Source organism: Bactrocera dorsalis, unplaced genomic scaffold (genome assembly GCF_023373825.1).
Source record: "Bactrocera dorsalis isolate Fly_Bdor unplaced genomic scaffold, ASM2337382v1 BdCtg068, whole genome shotgun sequence".
Classification (NCBI taxonomy): Eukaryota; Metazoa; Arthropoda; class Insecta; order Diptera; family Tephritidae; genus Bactrocera; species Bactrocera dorsalis.
The window spans coordinates 38,439-57,608 of record NW_026038119.1 but is presented as its reverse complement, the minus strand read 5'-3'; the positions used below and the strand labels follow the sequence as shown (position 1 = coordinate 57,608).

The 19,170-nt window shown below is 35.0% G+C and overlaps 1 protein-coding gene across 14 annotated transcripts; it reads right to left on the bottom strand.

The window, feature by feature from the left end:
* Positions 1 to 638: 638 nt before the first annotated feature.
* LOC125780092 (high mobility group protein DSP1-like) lies at positions 639 to 17,689 on the bottom strand. 14 transcript variants are annotated; one of them, XM_049461628.1, is made up of 2 exons: positions 16,042 to 17,689; positions 639 to 3,492 (listed from the first exon to the last, which is right to left on the bottom strand). In XM_049461628.1, the coding sequence occupies exons 1-2, from the start codon at positions 16,063 to 16,065 to the stop codon at positions 2,827 to 2,829; spliced, it is 690 nt and encodes a 229-aa protein (XP_049317585.1). In that variant the 5' UTR covers positions 16,066 to 17,689; the 3' UTR covers positions 639 to 2,826. The 14 variants fall into 14 exon arrangements, 13 of the variants coding, with proteins under 13 accessions (XP_049317585.1, XP_049317586.1, XP_049317582.1 ...); XM_049461629.1 differs by having other exon boundaries at positions 639 to 3,489; positions 16,042 to 17,687; XM_049461625.1 differs by having other exon boundaries at positions 639 to 3,513; positions 16,042 to 17,647.
* Positions 17,690 to 19,170: the final 1,481 nt, after the last annotated feature.

Genomic DNA, 19,170 nt, shown 5'->3' with positions numbered 1-19,170 from the left:
TTTTAAGCTGTAATTTTGTCAAAAATCAAAATTTTGACCAAAGAAATTTTTACAAAAAAATTTTTGTGTTTTAGGATTGGAAATAACTTTTAACAGAAAAATCTTCTCACCGCCAAGACACATTTTTCGGAAGTTTTTTTGAAATCAACTACAGAAACAAACGAGTCCAAAATTTAAAGATATAACACTAAGTTTTAAACCTGCAAATTTTTTCATTTACTTATTGAATAAAATGCTTACTCAAACAAGTAAGGAAGGGCCAAGTTCGGGTGTCACCGAACATTTTATACTCTCGCATGATAAAGTGATAATCGAGATTTCATTATCCGTCATTTACGTATTTTTTTTTTTTTTTATTTTGGTTCCTAATGTATATATTGTATTACACAGAGAAGGCGTCAGATGGAATTCAAAATAGCGTTATATTGGAAGAAGGGTGTTAAGAAAATATTATATACCGAATTTCATTGAAATCGGTCGAGTAGTTCCTGAGATATGGTTTTTGGTCCATAAGTGGGCGACGCCACGCCCATTTTCAATTTTTAAAAAAAGCCTGGGTGCAGCTTCCTTCGGCCATTTCTTTCGTAAAATTTAGTGTTTCTGACGTTTTTTGTTAGTCGGTTAACGCACTTTTAGTGATTTTCAACATAACCTTTGTATTGGAGGTGGGCGTGGTTATTATCCGATTTCTTCCATTTTTGAACTGTATATGGAAATACCTGAAGGAAACGACTCTATAGAGTTTGGTTGACATAGCTATAGTAGTTTCCGAGATATGTACAAAAAACTTAGTAGAGGGCGGGGCCACGCCCACATTTCCAAAAATATTGCGTCCAAATATGCCCCTCCCTAATGCGATCCTTTGCGCCAAATTTCACTTTAATATCTTTATTTATGGCTTAGTTACGACACTTTATAGGGTTTCGGTTTTCTACTCGTCACCCTGATCCATTTGGTATATACATATAACCCTATATCTGACTCTTTTAGTTTTAGGACGTTGTTGCGAGAGTATAAAAATATCACAAAAAGCCGCATTTTTCTCACTTGCAAGTGGATATAACCCCTTACTTAAAATGTAATAGTATAATTTAATTTATACTTAAATATTAAGGGAAAAATCAAATAGTAAACAACGTTTACAGGAAGAAAAAATTATACGTACTTCATTACATTCTCATAGAACGTATGTACATATACATATATGTACTACAAATAATCTATCCACAAAATGGTACGAAAAAATTCGGTCAAGGGTTCTTTGTTTTTATGTATGTTTGTCGGCAGCTTTGAGAAACATGCAACAGCTTTCATTCCTTGTTTACTTTAGAAAAATTATTTTCTGTGCATACTTTTATTATTGCGTCTACCAAATGTCTGGCGCAAAGGGGCCCCTATTTACATACATACGAATATACTGTAGATATAGGGAAACAAAGCTCTGTTAAAACTTGGGTGTAGCAAAGAGAGTTGCATGTCTAAATATCATATTTAATACAACACACACAACACCAAAGGAATGCGAAGAAGTGAAAATAAAATGCAAAAATTATGTACATACATATGTACATAAGTAGATGAAAATAGAAAAAATCTTAAAATCTCTAAGAAGATTTCATGACATAAATGTAGTGTAAAATAAGTTGGATCAACTTAATGTGATTTTTTTTTTTTTTTTGTATTTACATTCTTGATGTTAAAATACATTTATTTTCAATTTATACAATATTCTTTTTACACATACTTATGTTGTCATGCACGTATTTTTGGTTAGGACGTACATAGACATTTTTATATGCGTGTATTAGAAATCCGCACATGTCATAAAGCAACAGCTGCTATTTTATTTGCTATAGATATAATTTGTGTTGTTTGCACACAAATTTGCATATTTTTATGCATACTCTTGTATGAATGGGGTGACAAACAGAGAAGTAAATGCGCGCGAAAAAATATACCTATAAAATAAAAAGGTTGTACTGTATGAATTACAGCAGAACAAAATGTGAACTACGAAGCCAAAGAAGAAAAGTATATAAAATATGCAAACCAGGTCGTTCATTGCCTTTTTCGTAGACAGTAACTAGGAAAGTTATGCGTGGAATATATCTATGTATAAGTATGTACCGTATGTTATGTATTTGTATTTGTAAAACTTATGTAAATTTGACTGTTTTAATTTTAATTAGGCATCTGGTTTTAAAATGAGAATTTAACGGCGTAAACATTTCCTTTGGTGGCAATAACCTTCTTGGTATTTGGATATACTAGCATCAGTTGATATCAAGGAATTAAATAACATTTAATATTTACATAATATAAAAGGAATACTTATGTAGCTTTCATATAATACTCGACAATGACACGAAGTTTTATTGATGCATTATCCAAATCTTTTAAGTAGACATATCATATGTATGTTTATTTAGTTGGGTGGAGTTCTAATGTATTATGTAACTATGTATGTGGAAATATGTACGTATTTATGCATCTACTTATAAATCCTACCATCTAATCAATTTTGACTGGGACTGGACCCAATAAACTGCACGCGAAACCGAACCGTTACATTTTTTCCTAGATTGGTGCGATCTGTTTTTGTTCGTGTGAACCCTACATTCATGAAACTCATCATTACTTGTGACGAGTGGTGTTTTTATGAATATGACATCGAAACTGTCCAATTTACCGAATTGTGCTAAAAATGTTTACTTAAACTGAAAAACTCAAAATTTCCTGTAGGTACTGTAGGCCATTCCAACCGGGACTTGTAACAAGTGTATGGAAAAGTGGTTTAAAGAGGGGATAATATAGATTTGTAATAAATTATCTGCAAACGATTTTTTTCGGTTTTGTCAGTCCGGATAAAATTTGATCAGATGGTATATGTATATTCATATGTTTAATATATAGATATAATAGAAAAAATATGTAATCAATTTGACTTACCGCTGTGGCATTCTGTTGTTGCTGCTGTAGCTGTTGTTGCTGTTGCTGCTGCTGCTGTTGTTGTTGCTGTTGCTGCTGTTGAGCCTGCTGTTGCTGTTGCTGAGCCGCCTGCTGTTGCTGCTGCTGTTGTTGCTGCTGTTGCTGCTGTTGCTGTGCCTGTTGCTGCTGTTGTTGTTGCTGCTGCTGTAACTGTGCGGCGGTGTTGGCATCTATCTGTCCAGAATTCGCAGCCGAATACCACCATTGTGAACCGGGTACCGCTGCCGCTGCAGCTGCTTGTGCCATATTAAGACGATAATCGTAGCCGGTTGAACCGGCCGCATTTGAGGTAGCGACCACCTGTGCCATGGTCGTGGCTGGATTTGGGAAGCTACTGGCCATTTTATAGGTAAATAACTGTTGGGTGCCTACACCAGAAGTGGTGTTGGCATTATTTTGATGTGCTTGCTGTTGATTTTGTTGCACGACCACTTGATGGGCCTGCTGTTGCTGTAATTGTTGTTGTTGTACTGCCTGCTGCTGTTGCTGCGCAGCCAACTGCTGCTGATAGTGTTGAAGAGTTTGCTGATCAATGGTTTGTTGTTGTTGTTGCTGTTGTTGCTGTGTCGCGGCCGCCGCGAGCGCTCCGGGCCACCAAAGGGCGGCCTCGGCTGCGGTCGCTTGGCGGTTGCCCCACGCACCGTGCTCTGACATTTTGGTGGGCGTTTATTTGTATAAAACTATCTTTTACCGTATATTAACTTTTACCAATTAATGTATATATATAAATACACCTTTGTAATAAAGTAACGTTACTTTATTTAAATAACTAAAATAAGAGATTAATTTACGAAAACGCGACGATATTTCACGGAAGACAACGATGAGATTATCAGTAAATTGAATTGAAACCCGCTATATTGGATAATATGTGAATGCTTAATTAAAATTTGTTACACGTTTTTAATTTTTCTTTAAACAAAAGCTTTTAAAAGAAAGCAATATAATTATTTACAATTTTTACACACACGAAATTAAATATTTCTTTATATATATTTTATTGCACCAAATTGAAGGCATATAAACGGTTTGCGTAAGGATTAATTTTGTTTTAATTTGATTTTGCCTTTGATTATAAATGAACTCTACAGTTAACCTTCACACACGCACTTTACATACAGCACTATGAAGAATCAGCTGAGTACACTAACAAATCAGGTGTTCTGTTGGAACTTGTAAACCTGGACAAAGGAAAATATTCTCGAAATTTTATCGCAATATTCGGAAACGTCTTTATCGAACCAGTTAGCACGTTTTGTACTCCGCGAAATTCACAGATGGTTCGTATTTTGATATTTTTCAATGTCCTCAGCAAATTTGCACACAGCATTTGCGTCAATTTAATATTTCCTTTCTGATAAACACGATGTCATAAATAAAAAATTTGATATTTTTCAATGTCCTCAGCAAATTTGCTCACAGCACGTAAGTCAAATTAATATTTCCTTTTTGATAAACACGATGTCACAAATTAAAAAGAAAATAATAATCTCAACTATGAGCTATATGCATATATTTTAACTCGAATGGGAGGCACAGGCACACAGGGGTTTCAGCTTTACTTTTTTTAATTTTTTTTCTATTGTACTATAACAGAATTTCCGTTTTCTAACGATCTATTCTATGAAGAAACTAATACATTCAATTTCTTTTATGTATGTATGTAAGTATGTACGCTTGTACTGTAGCTAGATTCGTGTGTCACTATATTCACTGATTATTTTCGTAGATATTTATTAGTGCGAGATTCTCCCGTCTTTGCTTAGTTAAATGAGATTGTTTTACATAAAAGAATTTAAAACTTTAAAAACTTTCAAAGCAATTAAAATCACCACAATATAATATTAAAATTCTGTACAAACTTGGTTTGTAAATTTTTAACACTGCTTACTTTTATTGGAGTTATAGAATTTCCTGCGAAAGATTTAGCAGATATTTTCACAAAATTTTACACGCGGCGCGCTTAAACGTGAAATGTGTGGTGAGTGAACGAACCACGAACAAGCTAGTAAAGTGTATGTGCAGTAGAAACAGGCAAGAAAAAATTCATCAGATACGAGGAGGAGGAGGACGTTCACAATAGCAACAACAAAAAGAGACTACAATGACGATCCGCCATTTAGCATGAAGCGAAGCGGTGTTCGCATTCACGGTCGTGTGGTTGGTTGGTTAGTCGGCGTCGTTTCTCGCGCTTTCATTACGACCGAACGCCGTTGTTATTATTGCCTTTTGACTTGTCTTCGCAACGGCTGCAAACGAATGCGGCTATAAAATATAGTGGGGTTTTGTTAGTACTTCTACTTCTGCTAACTTACATGTTAATATACATATATTCATGTGAACGCGTACATGGCCTATGATGTGTTGATGCGCTCGAAACGTGTTTTGCGCGCTTTTTCGTTAGCCGCGTTCTTTTGCGCATTTTTCTCTGCCAATCGTCTGAACTTGTGGACTTTTATTTTTCTGAACCAAATATTTTGTAGACACTATATGTTTTATCTTCTTATTTCTGAATAATTACTTTCATTAATATTACAGAAAAAGATATTAATTTTGAGTGTTTAATAGAAACATTGGATTTTAATAACAGCTGTCAATTGCCAAATGCAATTATGCACATAAGTATGTGGACAACTGCTACCGAAAATAATAATGTTAAATTAGATTTTTCATTCACAATGAAGATACACCAGAGGAATGTGAATAAATGTCAAAAATAAAGGATACATGTGAAAGCAGAAGAAATTGCGAATAACATGAAATTAATTAATATATTGATGAATATAAAATTTTATCCAAAATAATACTAATTTAACGAAGCTGTTTAGGATAACATGTTATATAGCAACCAATAGACATTGATAACATACATTGAGTGCAACTATTAACAGCCAACTTTATATTTTAAATTTATGTATTTATGAAATGCACACATCAAATTCGCAATTGGTGTGAACATTTTTCCACATGAAAATGGACTTGACACAAAAATTTCGCCTGCCCTATCCGACAATCAAAAATTATAAACACAAAAACATAGCACCCATTCTAAAATTGTAGCCGGTACTTTCCTTGACTTTGCCTTTTTATTTGCACAATTCAATAATGCAAAAGAAAAAAATATTTTTTTCTTTGAGAGTTGATTGAATGTGAGCAGCATGAGCTAAAATCTACACGAAAGCAGGCGACAAACACCTTTGACAACACTAGCATTAACCACGACGAAATCCGAACAGAGAACGACAGTCAAACCAGACCAAACGACAGACATAAGAATCGACGACGACTCTGTGCACGTTGGCTTGCAGCATTGAAAAAGGTGACATAAAAGTAGAGAGATACATAGATATTTTGTTAGCAGACGGAAGAAAAATTCTAAAGAACGCTGGCGTTGTTATTATTCACAATGTTTTTGTCATATTTTTAAGCTATTTTAGCGGCGTTGACATCCGTCTCCACCTCCACCTCTCTTTTCTTTGCAGTGGCAATTTTTCGTATTCCTCCAAAAGTACTTTCAAAACCGCTTTCTACTGTAAATACAACATACATACAGACACCAAAAAAAAGAAATATTTTTGCTTTAATTCACAACTGTAACTGCGGCAAAGCGAACTCTCTTGACGTCCTTGTATCACTTCACAATTTAATGCTTTGTAGGGTATTGTCTTTACTTTGGCAAATTCAACGTTGCTGCCTACTTACGTTCCAAGAATTGCTTTATGCTTATACATTTGTTCTCTACTACACTAGCCCTTGGCCACTAATACGTTTGCCTGCGTCGCTTACTACAATTGAATGGCAAAGGCAAAGCACAAGTAATCCGCTGCTGTTGCTGCCTTTGCTTTACCCATATCTACGGCAGCCCGTCGCCCTTTGCCAACGATATACTATTCGTACATTAACACATACATACGTACATGTGTAGATACAACTTGCACATTTGCACAGCAATACCAGCGTGACTCTACCCAACACCGAGCAGGCGACAGCATTCATTCGTTAATTTTACAGTACCGAAGCCACGACGACGGCGGCGCTTATCATATGTAGATATGTATATATGTACGGCAACAGCATAGCGAGCAAAAGAACGAACGATGAACTAACCATCCGACCCTATCTTTCTGCAAACACATGTGTATGCGGATGTACACACATTCTTAGCTATGGTAATACATGAAAGTACATTAAGGTGGGTCAATAATATACATGTACAGAATATTAGTAAGCTGAAGAATAGAATATAAATATCTGAAGGTTTGAACCTGAATTTAAATGTAAATACTTTTGAAAATTTTAGCACACATGTCAAGATCAAGTTATGATTTCAGCAATATCTGCACAAACTAACCTTACGGGGATTCTCTATGTATACGGCATCGTGCTAAAATCGTGTGAATCTGAGAGGTTAATTAAAGCGAGTGGCAAATGCATACCACAAAATTTTTAAAATAGCTTTTAAGCACTACTACTTTTAATATAGAATATCGTTTTTAAAATATTTTAATACGATAAAAAAGAGGAACCCCCCTAATATAAAATATTAAGGTGCGGGAAAGCGAATAAATTTTATATACGTATACAAACACATACCAGCAACAACGTGCCACCAAGAAGACAGGCAGCAAGCGGTTGGGCGAAACGCTCAGTGACTCAATTATAAGCGATGGAAATTCGTATACCCCGTACACGAAAGTTGCGAAATTAATATTCAATATTGACTGATAAATGAAAAAGAAATAGTCAAATACTATTTGAAAGAAATCCTTGTTGCGAAATTAAATCTTAAAACCTACATTGATATACATATGTACATATAAGCAGTATGTCAGAACACGCACACATACTTATGTCATCTGTTCGAACATATTTAACAAGAAAAGGGTATAAGTGCATACATATGTTTGTAAAAGTCATATAGGGCAACACCAACAACAAAATACACGCAGAACAGAAGACAAAATGCAACGAACGACGAAAAAGAATCGACCATCCATCCACTAAACGAATTCGTACGAAGAAGCGTTGTCTGGATGCAACATGCCTTGTGGAATGCTGTCGTGAGCCACAGGGTGGTCAAATATTTTCATGAAAGAGACAAATGGCAGTAATAAAGGATAAAAAAAAAAGAAATAAATGCACTGGGCTAAACGTCATTTAAGTTTGAAAAATAAGTATATTAGCAACAAAAAAATTAAAAAATTGACTGCAAACGTTGTGCTTTGGTATAGCAGTAAACTTTTTTTTTATTACATTATATCTGCATACATACAGTTGTTATCACTATCTATCATAAGCCTAATAATTTTTATTGTGAATATATCAAAGTCAAAACTATCAATGATTGATTATTTTGGTAATACCTATGTGCATATGTATGTACATATGTAGATATGGATGAACATACAGAATTGAGAGGTTTGTGCGCTTTATTTATCGGCATTTTCGATATAACAGATATACACGCACATACATATGTACGAAAATACGTAATCATATGTCTTCGAAATTTGTCATATTTAAAAATAGTAATTATGTATGTATGTACTATCAACCGTTCTTGATTTCTGCCACTAATCAGAGCATGGAACAATAAATTACAACAACATTAATGGGAAATAGCAAATAATTTCGCGAAGAACTCAACACAAATCTTTAATCTAAAAAATATAAGGATTTAAAGGATCTGGTACAAAAACAGTAGTAAACATTCAGAGCGGCCCTAAGCAAGTTTATAAAATTTCTTTGGATAGCTTGTTAGTATTTTCAGAATAACGTAAATTACCTCAATTTATAATAGCCAGTAGGTATTACTATTGGTTTATATTTTTAAGAGCCAACCTATTCCGATAGCTGTAAAAAATGTCAAAAAAAAAATTGCATCCATATATAAATACCATCATATGTATGTATGTTTAAGTCATTTTAACTTTTGCATTATACTGATTTTTTAAGAGCTTGATAACTTTTTTAAAAAAAAACGCATAAAATTTGCAAAATCTCATCGGTTCTTTATTTGAAACGTTAGATTGGTTCATGACATTTACTTTTTGAAGATAATTTCATTTAAATGTTGACCGCGGCTGCGTCTTAGGTGGTCCATTCGGAAAGTCCAATTTTGGGCAACTTTTTCGAGCATTTCGGCCGGAATAGCCCGAATTTCTTCGGAAATGTTGTCTTCCAAAGCTGGAATAGTTGCTGGCTTATTTCTGTAGACTTTAGACTTGACGTAGCCCCACAAAAAATAGTCTAAAGGCGTTAAATCGCATGATCTTGGTGGCCAACTTACGGGTCCATTTCTTGAGATGAATTGTTGTCCGAAGTTTTCCCTCAAAATGGCCATAGAATCGCGAGCTGTGTGGCCATCTTGTTGAAACCACATGTCAACCAAGTTCAGTTCTTCCATTTTTGGCAACAAAAAGTTTGTTAGCATCGAACGATAGCGATCGCCATTCACCGTAACGTTGCGTCCAACAGCTTCTTTGAAAAAATACGGTCCAATGATTCCACCAGCGTACAAACCACACCAAACAGTGCATTTTTCGGGATGCATGGGCAGTTCTTGAACGGCTTCTGGTTGCTCTTCACCCCAAATGCGGCAATTTTGCTTATTTACGTAGCCATTCAACCAGAAATGAGCCTCACCGCTGAACAAAATTTGTCGATAAAAAAGCGGATTTTCTGCCAACTTTTCTAGGGCCCATTCACTGAAAATTCGACGTTGTGGCAGATCGTTCGGCTTCAGTTCTTGCACGAGCTGTATTTTATACGGTTTTACACCAAGATCTTTGCGTAAAATCTTCCATGTGGTCGAATAACACAAACCCAATTGCTGCGAACGGCGACGAATCGACATTTCACGGTCTTCAGCCACACTCTCAGAAACAGACGCAATATTCTCTTCTGTACGCACTGTACGCATTCGTGTGGTTGGTTTAATGTCCAATAAAGTAAACTGAGTGCGAAACTTGGTCACAATCGCTTTAATTGTTTGCTCACTTGGTCGATTACGTAGACCATAAATCGGACGTAAAGCGCGAAACACATTTCGAACCGAACACTGATTTTGGTAATAAAATTCAATGATTTGCAAGCGTTGCTCGTTAGTAAGTCTATTCATGATGAAATGTCAAAGCATACTGAGCATCTTTCTCTTTGACACCATGTCTGAAATCCCACGTGATCTGTCAAATACTAATGCATGAAAATCCTAACCTCAAAAAAATCCCCCGTTAGTACAAAAATATCAAAAGACCCAGGACAGGTAGACCTGCGAAAGGCGCTTTCTTAAATAAACACTGATCAGAAAATACCACAGTACCTCGACAGTAACTGCTCTTCAATATTCTCTTGAATATACTCATGCTCTTACTCTCTAGCTGCTGGTCGACCTTTTAAATAACCTCTCCAATAAATATTCTCTTACTACTCTTCAAAAGCAAGCGAAAAATTAGGAGATGCTCTTATGTAGTGTTGTTAAACGCCGTATACAAATAAATTAGACCCAACAAAAACAAATACAGTGCTACCACAGTGTTGCTTTCCGCCGCATCAACTTATATTGTTTGCTTGAAGTGCCATTTGAAAAACTTACCGTCAGTCAATGACTGTCTCAGCGCAAGAGAGAGAGACAAGCAGAACATTTATATTTAATGCTTGAGTGCATATTGTTTTTATGATGTTAGCGTTAACAGCAACATTTAGCGAACACCTAAACAAAACACATTAGCATCGATTCGGAGACGACGATTAGGGAGTGGGACGTTGTTGAAGTGCTGCTATCTCCATCAAACCAATGATGGTACACATTTGTACCGGTGTCAAACCGGCTGAGTGCCCACCGCTTGGTTTTATCAGCAGAACACAGCAATCTTATTGAGTTAAAAAATTTCCCGCCAATTTTTTCAACAAAATAAACGACAACACAGCGTCGACGTCAGCGACGTCGTTAGCGAAGCAATGTTCACGGCAACGTCGGAGACAATCGAAAAGACTGAACTGATATGAGTAGGGCAGCGGCATATGCTAACCGATGTGACTTGACGACATGTGTGTGCAAATGATTGAAGCAGGCGTTAATGCAAAGGGAAGAGAAAATATAGCAAATAAATAAATAAAAAATGTACAATTTGCTATTTATGTCCGCTGGTGTTGTTGTTATTGTTGGTTATGTTCATTCACATGATACTAATCAGTTTTTTTTTGCCATCGATACAAGGTTGCTGTTTTATTGCCGGCTTATATACTTGTACAAATACATACATATATTCATACATTATATTGTACAATATAAAGGCAACCTTAGTTCAGTATTGACGGTATTGGAAATTTTACTATTTATACTAAAATCTGCTCAATTTATTCTAAAATAAAAGTATTTTTAGATAATTACTTAAAAGAAAAATTAATTAAAAATTTTTCGCAAAATATATCCGATTTTCTCAAAACTTTAGGAAACAAAAACATATTCGTTAAATCTAAAATAGATCTCAAAGCAAGATCTTCGCAATATATATTTATAAAAATGTTATTTTTCAATAAATTAAAATAATCTTTAAGGTTGTTCTCCACCAACTCATTTGAATTCGTTTCGCTTAATCAGCAAACTCTTTCATGCCGGCAAAATACGTAACAATGCCTCCCTCGTGTTTTGTTTCTTTAAACGTGCTTTCTATTGTTTATCATACTTAAAAAGCGCGCGAATATTAAGCTATCATCAGCTAATATATTTTTTTCACCAAACCGCATATGTGAATGCGCGCGTAAATTCATACAATAACCTAAATCAAAAAGTGCTCTCTGTTTTCATTTCGAAAACCCGACACAACCTATTGGCAACATTATAGATAGGCACGAGCAAAAGTCATAACGGCAACACTATTTTTGCTGAGCACATGCAATTATTAATAGTTCTGCCACCATGGATACTTCAATGTATCTTTTAAACTCTTACCCATAGCTCTTAGCAAATGAGCATTGCAGAGAGTTGTATATAGGCATTATATAGTAGAGAGGAGAACATGAGAGAGCCTGTCTATATACCGATAAATATAAGGAGAGTACAAAAATTAGCGCATTCAAATAAAATGGTGGCATAATGCTAATCGAATAGAACGAGACAGTATGCTATGAGGAGAGCACAAGGTATGGCGATTAACGAAAGAAACGAGGCTAAAAAAAGGTAAAGTGAAACGAAACGAGTCGCAGGCAGTAAAAAAAAATATACACACAATTGTTGTGTATAAATATACATATATATATATATATATATGTATATATATATGATGGTATACCAGTCATTTTAGCTTTTGCATTATACTGTACTTTGTTATATGGATGGAAAAATTCGTGTAAACTATAGGAGTAGCGAAGGAGGGGAACGACCAGAGCGGACAAATTGTTAATAAATTTGCTTATTGCTGTTGCTTGTTGTGCTAAAATTGCAAAATTCACATAATTTGATGCATATTAGAATGCATTGTGAAGTTTATACATATATACATGTATGTATGTATGTTAGAATTTGTAGCTTTAATCGATAGTTTGTAGAAGGCGAAGGAAGGCAGGGAATACGGTGTATACTAGACAAGTGAGTACCAGTTTAGCTGGCTGCAAATAGAAATTAATGTCATAGAAAGTGCATTAATGCAAATAAATAAATGCAATGCATACAAGTATAATAGGCTGCAGTGAGGAGGGCAGATGTGCGGACATATGCACGAACGATGAAGCAAAACGTTACGCAATTTAAATAAGTTTACTACATTTTGCGCGTCTCGATAATAAAATTTGATGAGTCACTGAGGCAACTACATACTTATTTACAAACACAATAAAATACTTAGTGTATTATTTATTTTATTTGCACTATTTTATTAATGAATAGAAAAAGCTTTTAGCAAAATGAAGCTATAGACGTTCAGTTGCAATTTAGTATTTACAATGTAATCATTTTTATAAATACTTTTTTTTAGTATTTTGCTATGCAAAGGCACTACTTTTACATTTGACATTAAACAATATGGTCTACATATCAGGTAGCAACACTGAGTTTGTTATTATTTCTTGGTAATTATGTTGTTAATTAACATATTTCGTGTTCAATATTTCTTTTGCTATTGATTTCAAGAATGGGAATTACGCGACTCCACCGAAATAACACCAATTCGAGTTCATAATCAAATTTACAATCTATTAGTATATTTAAGTAAATTTTACACTATAAACTATTAACTCACTCAAATAACACTGTCGAATTAGAATTAAGAAGAGCAATTTATCCAGAGGATGTATGCATGAAATTAAGATTTATATCCTCGAAAAAAAAATATAAATTTAAAAAGCACAAAAACTATAGGTCGCCGTAAAGACAATGTATGTAGTATGTATGTATTTAGGTTGGACAAATTTTATTAGGTTAGTGACTTTTGTCACCAAAATTTTTAAATATTTATTGATGTATTGAACACAAAATTCGCATTAAAACGGGGTTAAAACATTGACAATAACAAAAAAATGCATTCAATTAGTCACTTTTGTTATTTGAATTTCCGCCACTATATTAATTAAATATTTAGAGAACACAGCAATTTTTGTAAAATACATCACGTTTCCTAAAATCACTTCCAATACAGCTTTGATTTGATTTATTCGGCTTTTGCACTTTATTAAAGATTGTATGCCATATTTAATTATTATTTAAAACACCGCTATTTTGCCTTTATTTTCGGGTTTTCGTAACGCAACACAACACGTATTGATATTCAACTTTTAATCATTCACATTTTATCCAATTAGCATTAATTAATTATATATTGCGTTGAATTTGTTATATAGTTTTCTTGCACACCGAAATGTCAGAGCACAGCTACGTGGGGAAATATTGTATAGGTACATACTATTTATAATTTATAAACGAACTACAAACCAATAAATATAATCAAACAAAAAATACTACATAAAAAACCAAAAAATAACTTCAAAGTAAACAATAAATTAAAAAAACAAAAATATAACAAAAGTAAAGTTGGTGGTGAATTAATTGTTGTCATTGCACCAGCGCGAAGATCACACACCTTTCTCATTGGCACTTGTCGTTCAGTTCCATTGATTGATTAATTTATATTTACATACATATGTATATATACAAATGTATATGCAAATAATATTTAACTAATAAACACGATATCGTATATAAGATATCAAGATGATAATACACGGTATCATCTTATACCATCGCGTGGTATCTAAGTTCTTCGATATGTTATGTGAAAAATATGATAAGATGAACGATTATCTGCGACGCGATTAGTAGATATGACGTTGCTACTTTCATTTACGCGAAACTTTGCGCGATTCCACAAGCCCACCACTACCACCAGCTGAGAGCGTCAGCTAACCGAAACCGAAAACCTGTCAATTCAATCAGCAAAACTCTAAAGTTTCTAATAAGTGCAAAACTCAGCAAATAATACAAAATAAAAACAACTCAGCCCATATAGTCAAATAATGCCAACGAAAACCGCAAACAGTGTAAAAATCTCTACATGTGAATACATATGTATGCATACACATAGATACGTGTACAACCGTATATATTGTAATTTTTCACATGCGAATTTTACGATTTGTTCGGCGATGTGCGTGCGCCGCGGTCGCTGCGCTGTCATGGCGCACCCCGGTTGATCGCAATATTGCAGTCACATAGTCATAAATGCAGTCATAGAAAGGCAGGCAAGCAGACAGACAGACGCGTCTGTTGCAAATATGTACATATGTATGTATGATAATTTAACCGTCGTCTGCGCAAAACGTAAACACTTTAACCCCCACCAATATCCCCTTCTTAAAGCACATACTTCTGTTGCATGTGGTCCTATTGGTATTGATTGATTTGTTGTTTATTTTATAATTACAATTAAATGCTGTAATTAGTAATTGTAAATAAAACTATATATTTCTGAACATGTGTATTATCAGTTACTTCAGAACAAACAACAAACGAACCTTTGTCCGAATAATGATGGCTTCCTAAATAGTGGAGAACTATTAATAAATAAGTAACTCGAGATTTGCTTTACGAAGCAGTTACTTAGTTTAAATGTATTTAAAAGCTATATTTTATTAAAATAATCCTCTTTTCATCAAAGTAAGGTACATGTCATGAAAGTCCTGATTCAGTGTTAAGCCCTTCATTGGACTCCCCAGTCATATAGCGTATTTATCTATTTCTTAAAATCGCCCGTTTTCAAACCAAGAAGCCAGTCTTTCGAATTACTTAACACAAATTTTGGAAAAAGTTGTGGACAAAACAATAATGTCAACAAAGTAAACTGTCGCAAATAACTCCTACATTAAAAATATGTATAAAAAAAAAACATTTACCGGCTGAATATACTTGTACATTGTTTATACATATGATTAGCAGCAATAAATACTAATGTACACTTATCTAATGTCGACGAACAACGAATAGAGGGCGGACAAACGGAAACATGGTTAAGTTAATTCTCAGGAGGAATAGCGTCCGTCGGTTCCGAACCGTATCAATCAATATGCGTATATGAATACATATTGTTCACTTGCGCGCTTTCGATTTCTCCGATTGTCATTCTCAATTTCGATTGATGTCGCGACGCGTGCACTGATGACTGCTAACAGTCTCGTTGAATTCGGCGGAATAATGATGTTATTGCAGGCGCGATAATGATGCTTTCTCGGATAGCGTGAACAACATTGTAGGTGCTGATTTGATAACGATAAGAGTCGTGTCAGCATTGTATTATAAGTAGGTGGGCTGAGGCAGTGCTAAGAATATAACATATGTAAGCTCTGTAAATTCCATATTCATATACGGTCATAATGAAATATATATTAAAACCGAGACGCGACAATGCGCCGCGATGCGCAATACAACAAAACATCAGCGAGTCCACCAACGACGACGTCAACGACAACAAAAATCAACGCACCAAATCAAATAAAAATCAAAACAAAACGAACAACAAAAAAACCCATACACCAAAAACTCGTATAAAATAAATAAAAATTTACCTGAATCTGATGAAAGTGCTCCATACTGCAACTATATGTTGTGTTGTTGTTGTTGCTGCTGCTTTACTGCGTCACTATAATTGTTGTTACTGCTGCTGCTGTAGTCGTTATTATTACTGTTGTTGTTGTTGTTGCTGTCCCTGTTTCCTATGTTGCTGCTGCTAGCTGTAATAAGGCTTTAGCTCTATACACAAATGCTATGGCTATACTTTATTTAGGCGTTTACGTTGCGTTGTTCAACAATGTGCCGCCGTTCGCCACTCCACGTATTATAAAATTATACAATACCAACAATGTATTCGAATGCTGCTGATGCCGCTTGCTTGCTTGCACAGCACACGAAGAATAAAAATGTCTCTCCTCTCACTCCTTTGTACGCTCTCACACACTACTTTCGTTGTGCGTCTACTACCAACACTCGTGATAGATATATATTATATAGGGGGGATCGCTTAGGGGAAATATTCGCGCGCGCGACGACCCTCTTTTTTCACTCCTTCACACAGTTCTTTTACAAACACTTCACCAATTCGCTTTATGCAATCACACACAAAACCACTTATTTGTTTTTACGCATATAAAATGCGTCTCTGCTTTTAGTCTTCTCAACAATTTGTGCGACCAAAAAGGAAAAACCACAGGCACTCACTGTTCACTTGCTTTACTTTGTACACCCGTTCGCCCCGTCGTACAAAAATGATATATCAAAGTTTCCTCTACAACACTCTACTTCCCTTCATGAATGTTTCACGTAGTTACACTCTCTCACCCTCTCTCTCTGCGCGTTTCAATACTCACAAATTCCAACAAGCGTTCGCACATATAACGAATTGCGACGATACTCAGTTGGTATGCGCTGTTTTTTTATTTTTGTTTTCGCTATACGCTTGTTTCGTTTCGCCTATAGTTTGTAGCTCAAGATGTAGAGCTCTATGCACCGATTCTGTAATAGCAATGCTCGTTACTATGACTCTACACTGTGGGTACAGCTTTGCCCCTGATCTATAGCATGTATTGTGTATAATGTCGTTTCGTATAACCAGCCGTTACGTTACTCCTCTATAGCTTGCTCTGCTGCTGCTGTGTTCGCTGCTGCTACTGTACACTTCACTTCTATCCGCATATGCAATCGCTTATGGTCGTATTCCTCTGCGTCGTCGTATTTCTCACACGAGTATCGACGTCGTAGCCCCGTGGTCCGTATAGCCGTTGTATATTGTATTTTTATATTGTAGAGTCGACGACGTCTATAGCTGACTGCTATGGCGTTGCTGCTTCTGCTACTTTGCAATGCTATTCAGGCAATCTCGCCTATATTTTTGCTTCGCGCTGAATTGCTTGTTGTGAATTGTATAATCTCCAACAAATGCGCTGCCGCTTGCTTTGCTTTTACTGTGCCGTAGTCTTGTATACTGTGTATGGGCTGAGCTGATAGTCCAACCGTTTACCGTGTGCTTGCTTGCTTGCTATAGCTCTATAGTGGATTCAATGCTTGTCGCTTCAGCTATATTGAAAATATAACACAATACACACAGAGCGTCGTATACCAACAACGAATGAACGTATGAATGCTATGGCAATTGCCTTTGCAAAGGCTATTGAATTCAATTCGGAATAGTGGCTATATGCCCGCCGATGCCCGTTCGGCGTTGCTTCTACTCTTCTATCTGCATTGTTTACAAAAACAAAAAACAATGCTCTCCCTCTCTGCGGCGCTCTTGTATAATAACCATACTCTTACCATAATTTAAATGTGCTCTCACTAGGCAAGTAAATACGTTACACATTGGGTATATGACACATGCGGCGTTAGTATGTGTGTTATATACATTAATAGCTTATATGCTTTATACTATTTGTTGTTGGATAGTACAATTTGTTACTGTTTTTTTAGTATATTTTGTTGCCTTTCGTAATTTCAACGCTGCTGCTGTTATATGTATGTATATGCCTTTTGCCATAAAGGAGGCAAGAGCGCGCCAAATTTCAGTTTTTTTCTATCCCAAAGCGAACATACGAGTATGTAAATTTGTAAGTATGTGGCCGACCGCCTGCAATTTCAAATAATATAGTAAATATATACACATCTTCAACATGCTGAATTCGTTCCTATTCGTTCGCACTCGCATCAGATATGGGCTGGTCTTTTACTTCATCAGACTACTATCTACTATTAAAATTGAACCGGACTAGCCCTAGGTTGGTAAAATTTTTAATTGAAGTATTATTTGTTTACGGCACGAAAAGTTATTCCGACGATTTTTACTTTAAATACTACTACTTTCGCAATCTAGATATTCTTATTATGTAGTTTATGGATTTTGTCCTCCTAAGATACACCATCTCAGTAATTTTATCCTGTTCCCAAATTTCAATTAAGTCCTACATAAAAAAAATCTGAAGAGATTGAGGCGCGAAAGGGAAATTTACACAAAGAACTAAATTAAATTGGCTTCGGAGCCCATAGAAAGTTTATGGAAGATTATAATTCCAATAATATAAATAAAATAAAATATAAAAATTTTGTTCAAAATCGAAGTAAAATTTGACCAGCTTAGTGCTAGTTTATTGTTGCTGTTTGTATGTTTTTCAAATAGAGGAGGTGAAGAGCGCGCCAAATTTCAGCATTTTTTCTTCGCAAGCCCACTATACTCATGTGATACATACAACATGCTGAATTCGTTCTTATTCATTCGCACACGTTTCAGATATTTTTGTTTGCTTTCTGCTGCATATTATGTGCTAAATTGCTGAGTTCAATAAAATATGAGGCGTACTGCAGGGGGATCACTTGGAGATACTATGTGTATATTAGTGATGACCGATATTGCGATTTTTCAATTTCTGTAATTTCAGTGTTTGCTATTTTATAAATCACAGTGATTTTATATTTCTACAGCGATCGCAACTAAAATAACATAAATTAAAAACATTTGCACTATATAATTATTTTTTTTTTTTAATTTATCACGTAAGGTTTCAAATTTGGTTTTAACAATAAATAAAATTAAAATATAAAATTCTATAGCAGTTGCAACTTCTGATTGGTTCTTAAAACGACTGAACTATTTAACTAAGATATGTATGCTTTTAATATTTGCATTTAAATCTCATCATAATTATAGTTTC